This window comes from Rhincodon typus, chromosome 12 (genome assembly GCF_021869965.1).
Source record: "Rhincodon typus isolate 14 chromosome 12, sRhiTyp1.1, whole genome shotgun sequence".
Taxonomy (NCBI): domain Eukaryota; kingdom Metazoa; phylum Chordata; class Chondrichthyes; order Orectolobiformes; family Rhincodontidae; genus Rhincodon; species Rhincodon typus.
The window spans coordinates 39273796-39283658 of NC_063343.1; the positions used below are offsets into that span (position 1 = coordinate 39273796).

Sequence of the window (9863 nt, forward strand, 5' to 3'; positions counted from 1 at the left end):
TGTGTGCAATTTACTTCCGATGTCACTTGTTCCATTGCCCCTCCCGCCCGGGGAAAGCACTAACTGAAATAGGAAAGTGGCATATCTTGGGGGTGGGTGCCCACCATATTGGTGCAGAAGGCGCCCATTTTAGGTCGGGCCGTGTGGACGCCGATCTATATTTTTGACATCCGCCTGGTCGCTCGACGTCCGGAAAAAGGACACGCCGCCAGGGAATCAGGCGGTTTCCCGCTCTCTCACCGCCACAGGAAGGCAAAACGGGCCTGAGAGTGATCGTCCACACGCACACACCCATAACAGTCAACGTTAAACAAGAGTCAGCGGCTGTGCATTACCTGCACCCAAGTTTACAATGTGCTCCTTACTATATACGAAGCGTATGTTTCTTATTGGGGTGAGCAGTGGCTAAAGCTTGCAGCCTGAGGTGATCACTCCATCTCTCTCTCTCTCTGGAGGACAATGGAACAGACAGGGCTCCTCAACTGCAGCACAGAATGGGGCTGAGGTTACCTAGCAGCCAGAGACGGGCCAATCAGGACGGCGGAGCGGAGGTGTAGCCCCGCCCCATCCCACCCTGCTATATAATGCGCTCATTAGGCAGGCAGTCAGTCTCCCGCAGTGTGAAGTGAAAGCGGTTGTTGCAACATGGCGAGGGAACAGCTCTGTAAGCTATTTGTTGGCGGGCTCAGCTTTGAAACGGTAGAAGGGAACCTGCGGAACCATTTTGAGAAGTGGGGCAAGCTAACTGACTGTGTTGTCGTACAAGATACGATCACCCGGCGCCCCCGAGGCTTCGGCTTTGTCACATATTCTTCGCCGAGCGAGGCGGATGCTGCAATGGCTGCTAGGCCTCATGTCTTAGATGGCCGCACGGTGGATCTGAAACGAGCTGTGCCAAGGGAAGACTCCAACAAACCTGGCTTCAACATGAAGGTAAAGAAGATCTTTGTTGGCGGTATAAAAGAGAACCTTGGCGAGAATGATTTACAAAGCTACTTCTCAGACTATGGTATGATTGAGAAAGTAGATGTGATCTGTGACCGAGAGACTGGCAAGAAAAGAGGCTTTGCCTTTGTGTACTTCGATGACCATGATTCTGTTGATAAAGCGGTTATACAGAAGTACCACATGATTAATGGCTACCGGTGTGAAGTCAAGAAAGGTTTGTCGAAGGAGGAGATGCAGAGCGCAACTAGACCTCGAGGCCGAGCTGGCAACTTTAGCCAGAGAAACGGTCGGAGTAATGGCAATTTTGGAAACGCGGCCGGGTATGGCGGCGGCGGAGGCGGCTACTACAATGATAGAGGAAATCGAGGCGACGTCTATGGTGGTTATGGTGATGGGGGGTATCCTCGGCGTGACCGTTCTTTTTCGGGCGGCAGCTATGGTGATCAGATTGGGAATTATAGAGGAGGCGGTGGCTTCGATCGTGGAAATTTCCAGGATGCCTATGACAACTTTGGGAGTTATTCCCCTGAGCAGTCCAACTATGGCCCTATGAGAGGAGGGGGTGGTATGGAAAAATATGCTGGACCCTACAGGGGAGATTACGGTGTTAGCAGTAGAAGCAGAAACAGAGATTATGGAGGTTATGCCTTTTAGTTCGTCCTTTTTTGGGGGGAGGGGTTGGGTGATGGTTTAAAAAGGGGTTGCGTAGCTGCAAAATGTACTCGAGCAATGCATACCAAGAAATCTGCATTTTTTTTTTGTTTTAACTTTTTTCATAATAAACTACATTGAATTTATCTCCTTTTTTGTCTGTAGTGTCTCTTTCTGGGTGAAATACCTGAAGATGCTGAGGGTTTTAACTTTTCGTCTGTGGCAATTGGTTTTTTTAGTGGTTTTGTTTCCTGTTCTTTGCATATCTTATAACAACTTTTAACTGTTTCCAGGCACATTTCAGAATAAATGTAGCTGTCAACTTGCTGCTTTTTTTAGTGCAGATTTGTTGGTTTGGGTAAAGGAAAATGGATTTTTTTTAATAAAAATATGGAATAGAATTGATTTTCAATATGATGGAACTCTAGTTTCCACTTTCTGGAGGTGGTATTATGTGGAATGTTTGCTTTTGACCACTTGCAGTGCTGAAATTTTTAATGTTCTTTAGGCCTAATTTCACTCTTGTTCTTTTGCTGACTTTGTTCTGGAGTATTTGTTTTGAAGGTGGTGAATACTGTTTACTTTTTTTTTTGCCAACTTCCATCCAGACCTCCTTAAGTGGTCTGACACCAACACATTTTAAGTGTACTTTTGTTTTTAAAAACCCCTTGTGCCTGACTGTATTGCCTTAACTTGGAACTTCCAATATACACAGCAGATTTTTGTCTGCTAACACTCATTCTCCCAACGCACAACCCTGCAGATGCTAGAAACTTGAGACCAAGACAAGGTGCTGGAGAAACTATGCAGTTCTGTCATATGAGGCAAAACAGTTAACATTTCAAATCCAATACGACCTTTCGTATTGGACTTGAAACATTTAACTCAATTTCTCTGTACAGATGCTGTGAAACCCATGTCTCCAGCATTTCCTGTTTCAATTGAAGCTGTCTTGAGTGTAACCTGATTCCATCTGCTCAATTTGTTACTGAGGCTGAGTATCTGTTCTAACTGTACTGTGTTGTACATGTACTTGAGATTGAGATGTGGGGGTGGAATTGAAAAAACTGCAACTTGATTTGATCATCGGAACAATAAACCTTTCAGCCCATGAGCCCCTTCTGTTCAATCAGATCATGGCTGATCTGTGGCCTAATGCATATACTTGGTTTTTGGCCCATATTCTTCGTTGAGCAAAAAAACTTGTCAACCTCTGATTTAAACTTAACTGATCTATTATCAACAGCAGTTTGTAGAATAGGTGAAGAGACACTTCCCAAGGAATTCAGTACAAATTGTCCAGAAAATTGGATCAATTTGCATAATATATGCACAAACCTAATCCCTGACCTGTTATACTTCCTTAACACATTTCCTTTTTAAGATATGTTGCCTAGATCTGATCACAGAACTGCAATGGAATCTAACTAGGGTTTTCTTTAGCTGCAGCATAACTTTTGCATCTTATACTCAAGATACAACTTATGGCTCTTAAAAGAAGCGCAAATCATCAGCTTCAAAATTTTAGAAGGAAGAAGTACTGACCCTCTTGCTTTGTTATTTCACATAAACCAAACAAGTGGTGACTAGGTAACATTTTCAGCGAAAACCATAGTTAAACCTCTATTCCTTGCACATCTGTCTACTGGAGAGAGTTCCTTTAGGCTAAGACATTAATTTTTAATCTTGCTGCAAAACCTGATTCAGCTCCTAGCTATCCTTGGCTATTTACATCAGATCAACAGTTCATTCACTCTTGTGCATGCTCAGTTTAAAGTTGGTATATGGGGTTGGAATCGAGGGTCTGGCAAGAATAAAGACTCTCGAATCGTGTAAAGAAAATACCATCACATTGTGGAAATACCAATTTACCTAAAGTATACATAGGGCACTAGCAAAAGGTTTTGCTGCAACCTGGACTTTGCTCACTGGTAAAGTGAGATTGCTTCGAACAATCGGCTTCAAAAATGAAATTTTGACTAAGCTACAAATTAGCTGAACCCCGTTTTTGGGAAGGGTTAAGACAATCTAGGAATTCCTAGTTGGTCTCTTGATCACTGACTTTGACTCTGGAAACATTGTTCTCGTAGTTCCATATGCTCGAGGCCATCACATTGGGTAAGTACATAATTGGACTCAACCAGTTCTCGAGACAGTTTTGAAATTGTGAAGCAGAAAGTGTCGATGAATGATTTGGGTTTATAGAAAGCTTACTATAGCAAAGTTTCTTAAACTAAAGATGGGGAGAATGGGACGTGGTTTCTTAGTGTTTAAGAATACTGAGACTTCACAGTTCGATGTGGAGCGTTATCTTCAAATAGAATGTACTTTTAATTATCGCTTTTGAGGATCTCCTCAATCGTACTTAAGTTCAAGAGCTGTTGTGGGAGCCATTTTGTGTTTAACTAGACTCTACAAATAACAGGATGAATGATTTGTGCTTTTAATAAAAAAAAGTATGTCGGCCAAGATAACTACTGCTTGCATTTTATATAGAACTTTTTTACCTTGATTATCACGGCCATAAAGGAAGAACATGGATACAGAGTATTAGGAAGAGTCTTGGTCAGAGATGGTTTCTAAGGAGAGAATCCCAGAATATGGGGCCTAGATTCCTGAAGGTTATCCCTGCCAATAGTGGGGTGAAGAGCGGGATGCAAGAGAGGAGTCTCCCTGTCTGACCAAATAGTATCAACGAGCCTTTAACTCACCTACACCAGAGGATTGGGAGGACAGGCCTAACATCTGAAGGACAGGTTTGGTGTACTTGGATATTCATTAGGATTATGGTTTTCTGTCTTTCTAGTAATACTTCCTTGTAACCTATCAAATTACTGCATTTCAGATTTAGAAAGCAAATTGCTTGTGATTCCTTTGATACCTACCAATTGTCATGCAAGTTTGTCTTGTTGAACCATGCACTTTGCCTAGTCTCTAGATTTATAGGAAGTGAACTTCAAATACTAAGTTGCTTTCCTCTCATTTTCATCTGTTTTTGTGGTAATATGTTAAACTGATCCTTAGTGTTTTACTTTCCAGTAAAGTCAGTCTTAACGCTTAATCCCATGAGATCAAGCTCTCCTCCTATAGATAAATGTTAAGACATTAGAAAAATGCTCTAATATTGCTCTGTTTTAATGATGTGATATTAATAAAACAATGGTTGATTTTTTTTGTTTTTCACACTTCTCTTCTAGGTCACTAACTGCTCACTCTTCTCTTATGCAGCCCTCAAGCAGGAGTGAACAATTTTGGGTCTCCGCTTCTCAACACCTGTCATCATTGATGTCTGCCAGCCTGATAAAGGATGAGCTTCTCCAGGGTGAGACTGGTTTTGCTGCTCTTGCAGTGCTGAAACAGCCAAGCTACCTTCTGTGCTGCTCTATCCATATGAAACTTTTGGGAGAGAAATACTAAAATTTGCACATTACATTCAGTTGTCTTGCCAAATAATTTTTTTGAATGAAATAACCAGCTATTTTAATTGGTTTGATTTTTTTGAAAGTAGGTTACATCAAGTCAAGCAAAGCCAAAAGTGCAGCTAAGAGCCCAGAAAGGAGAGCACCATTGTATTGGGTGAAGCAACAGTAACAGAAGTAAGGCTTGAAAATACTTAGCATGTGTGAAGTTACCCCAGGCAACGCTGCAAGGAACATGTATGGTGTTTAATTTGCCAAGTCTTTTAGTAATAGCTGAAACAAAGGTAGTGATGAATATTTTCAACACATCTTGATGTACTGCATTAAGGACTTATTGCTGTTTGCCAAAATGCTGAATAGGCAGTTTGTGTGGAACCATGAGATTGGTGAGGAAATAAATAGTTCATCAGTGTTTACTGTAGAGAGGAGCATGGAAGCTAGGGAATGTGGGAAATGAATAGTGATGTCTGTCCATCTTGCAGAAGAGGCAGTCTTAAAATACATAAACGTAGATCAATCCCTGGGACCTGATCAGGTATTTCCCAGAATCTTGTGGGAAGCTAGAGAAGGGCCCCTTGCTGAGACACTTGTATCATCGACAGCCACTGGTGAGGTGCTGGAAGACTGGAAGGTAGTTAATGTGGTGCCATTCCTTACGATGGTAAGGAAAAGCCAGTGAACTATACACTGTCTAATGCTATTGGTGGGTAAGTTGTTGTGGGGGTGGTTTGAGGGACAGGATTTGCATCCATTTGGAATGGCAAGGACTGATTTAGGGATAGTCAACGTGGCTTTGTGCACGGGAAATCATGTCTGTCTAGCTTGATTTGGTGTTTTTGAAGATGTGACAGTGGTAGACATTGTTTATATGGACATCAGAAAAACGTTGGACAAAGTTCTGCTTGGTAGACTGATTTTAGTAAAGTTAGATCGCACAGAATCCAGAGGAGCTAGATAATTGGTTCAAAATCTCCTTGAAGGTGGGAGACAAGGTGGACGGTTGTTTTAAAGACTGGATACTTGTGACTAGCAGTGTGCCACAAGGATCTGCGCTGGGTCCCTTGCTTCTCGCCATTCCTATAAATGAATATTGGAAGTATGATTAGTACATTTTGCGGGTGACACCAGAATTGGTGATGTGGTGGACAATGGAACCTTGATCAGATGGGCCCAATAAGTCAAGTGGCAGATGGTGTTAAGTTTTGATATGTGAGGTATTCCTTTTTTTTTTTTTTTTTGTAAGGTAAACCAAGGCAGGGCTTGTACAGTTAATGGCAAGGTCATGGTGTGCTGCTGAGCAAAGAGACCTTGGCGTGCAGGTGCATAGTTCCTGGAGCTGTAGCTAGACAGGGTAGTGAAGAAGACATTTGGCGTGTTTTTGCTTTCATTGGTCAGTGAATAGAGTATAGGAGTTGGGATGTCATGTGGCTGTATAGAATATTGAGGCCACTTTTTAGAATAGTGGACAATTCTGGTCACTACTATAGGAAAGAAGTTAAATTTGAAAGGGTTCAGAGATTTACAAAGATGTTGCTGAGTTGGGAGGGCTCAAGCTACAGGGAGAGGCTGAATGGAGAGGGGCTCTTTCCCTGGAGTGTTGGGAGCTGAGAGGTGACCTTCGTAGAGGTTTATAAAATCATGAGGGGCATGGATAGGGCAAATAGCCAAGGTCCCTTTCCTAGGGTAGGGGAGTTCAAAACTAGAGGGCACAGGGTCAAGGTGACAGGAGAATGATTTTAAAAAGGACCTGAAGGGCAACTGTGCATGTGCCTGGCACAGGGGGCCACATGGCACAGGTGTCTGGATGGGTCCACACAGGCAGGGTTAGGGATATGCCCTGAATGCTGGCATGTGGGCCTACATAAGTTTGGATGTCCAGACAGCACAGATGAGTTGGACCAAAAGATCTGTTACTGTGCTATATAATCGATGCTAAATTGGGACCTTAATGCCTTTTTAAGGCTGACTACCAAAGTTTGTTTTGAAGAGCTGAAGGCTGACTTAAACTTGAAAAGTATGGTAACATTTGTGCAAGACTCAGTAACCTGAGCAGACTGAAAATAGCTGAGATTTTTGCCTTCGAGCAAAATGGCACATTGCCACTTTAAGTGTTTCAATTGCTGACAATTTGGTCATTGAGCATTGTAGTACAATAATGCAAGATATCTCCTAATGGAGTGAGTTACACTGCACCCAAAGTTCTTGCTATGTTAAAGTGCATAGCCATCTGTGAGTAATGGTGATCCACAACGACTTAAGTCCACATGGTTACTCCTTTTCAACTTGATCCCCGTTTCAGGCAAAGAACATGGGCAAGCAGTGACAAAAACTTTCAACCACTATCTTAGCTGGATATGCTGAGTACTGAGATAACAAAGTGTAGAGCTGGATGAACACAGCAGGCCAAGCAGCATCAGAGGAGCAAGAAAGCTGATGTTTCAGGCCTAGACCCTTCAAACGTCAGCTTTCCTGCTCCTCTGATGCTGCTTGGCCTGCTGTGTTCATCCAGCTCTAAACCTTGTTATCACAGATTCTCCAGCATCTGCAGTTCCTACTATCTATGCTCTGAGTACTGTTGTGCATTGAATGCCAATATGTACTTCAATATCAGTTGTTACAGATATTGTGATCTATATTGATTAATAGTAACATGACACTGAAGTATCATGCATGTCACTTTAAAGTTATTTATTGAACATGAGGTGACTAGAACTGTTACCTCCATGCAGCAAAAACTTGTCCAGTACTGCTGTTGAGCAGTTTCATGATACATAGCAAAGCTAATACTCCAACCCACTTAGCATGTAGCAGCTAGCTTCATGGTCACTATTTATCTACTTCCCATCTGGGACACTTGCACCTTGGAATCCATGCATAAAAATACTAGCATGACATGCTAATCATAAAGATTTTACCTAAAACACCCTGTAACTGAATTAATATGGGCAATGTTGGTTATGGCTTATGGATATGGCAGTAGCTCCAGCTGCAGGTAGCACATGCTTTGAGAGGATATGGAGAATGCTATCTACTCATTTGTTCACAGCCTTTTCTGCCAAGATGAAATTGTGCCCACTGTAAATTGTTTTCATGTATTGAAAAGTAATTTGGCATTATGAATATCTGTTAAACTGTCAGTCCTGGGCATAACTGAGTGAAGCCTGAAGAACCAGGCAAACTCCTTTTTAGTGCTGCAAATGAGGCTATATAAGAGCTTAGATGCCAACTGAAACTTCAACTGGACAATTTTAAGCTGTACAGTAACTTGTAATGTTATACAAACAGAACAAAATCTCTAAGCCTGTGACTGCTGTAATTATCACTGAGGTGACTTGGCAAACTGCTTAGCCAAAACATTGGTTAATCTACAAAGTAGAGTAGAATGAAGTGGATTTGTCAAATGGAGTATGACCAGGATCAATAGTATGATCAGTTTTTCTTTATAAATTAGAGGAATAGGACTTTACAGCCACTTATGTAGTTAACCAGCTGCAGATTAAACCCATCCATGACTGGATAATAAAGCACATAATGCCCTCCATTATCCTCAACCTATTTGCATGAGATCTGTGGATTTTAAATAATGAAAATGTCTCTGGCCAAAGTGTTTGCTTAAGGCAAGTAATTCTTCCAGGTACAGAACCTATTTCTGTAGATTTGCAAGGCTACAATTACTGTATCCTGATGAGATGTTAATTGCACTTTATATAATGAAGGCAATACATAAACAGGGCAGATTTTGAACTATGCAGATGATCTGAAACTGGGAAATGTAAAGTGAAAGTAGTAAGACACTTCAGGATAGCAGATGCTGGTGAACTGGGCAGAAGCATAGCAAGTGACATTTTAAGTGCAAGATCCATTTTAGGAGGAAGGGAGGAGTGGCTATTTGGGTGGGGTGTATGTATGCTTTTAAAGAAATGCAATGTTAATGTAATTCACTAAGTCTGTAGCATCTTTTGCATTCTGAGCATACAGTCCAGAAGCAAGGAGGCAATGGTTTTTATTAATCATGGATTAGGTTGCAGTTGCCATTCTCATTTTGGTCCATTTTTAAAAGGATATCAAGGTCTTGAATGGTACAGAAGAGTTTGTTTTTTTTTAAATGGTGTTAGGGTTTCTGGACTTTGGTTACTAGACTAAACTGCTGCTGATGTCCTCAATGGAGCAGGTTAGATGGTGTGAAAACCTTGTCCTGCTCAATATAGTGGTTTTGGAGATGCTAGCAGTGCTGGTAAATGGAGGGTATGGAGAACTTGTGTAGTGCTTGTCATGTGACATGCAGTATCTGAAAGGGTGTGGTCACAGAATTGTATAACAGGGTGCAGTTTTCTAGTTTCTCTTATAACTGGTTCACCAAAGGACTCATGATGTACAAATACAGTTACAATAAAAATCCATTTAAATGGATTGTGAATGCACTTAAAATATTCTGTTGCTTAGGAGACTTGCCAAAAATACTTCCTTCAAAAAAGATGCAGGCATTATTTGGCCAAATAGCTTATAGACTCCAAATGAAATAAAGCTGTGATACAGGAGTTCATGGTGTAACTAAGCCTGACTATTAAAAGTTTGATTTAAATGTTAAAAAGGTAACTAGAAGTAGAAACCGAAAGAATTGTGGACGCTGGAAATGAAACGAACTGTTGGAAAATCATAACAGGTCTGACAGCATCCGTTGAGAGAAATAGCTAAAATTGAGTCTGGTGACCCTTCCTCAGAACTGATGGTAGCTAGGAAAATGCTGGCTTTACGCAAGAGATTGGTGGGTGTAGTAATCATTTTGGGCTCTATCTCCACCTAAGAGAAAAGCAGTTGGACAGGCAAAGGAATGCATAACGATCT

General features: G+C 41.5%; 1 protein-coding gene across 1 annotated transcript; it reads left to right on the top strand.

Annotated features, from left to right (window-relative positions):
• The first annotated feature begins 585 nt into the window (after window positions 1–585).
• LOC109929122 (heterogeneous nuclear ribonucleoprotein A3-like) lies at window positions 586–1745 on the top strand. The gene has a single exon (XM_048603870.1). The coding sequence runs from the start codon at window positions 646–648 to the stop codon at window positions 1600–1602; it is 957 nt and encodes a 318-aa protein (XP_048459827.1). The 5' UTR covers window positions 586–645; the 3' UTR covers window positions 1603–1745.
• Window positions 1746–9863: the final 8118 nt, after the last annotated feature.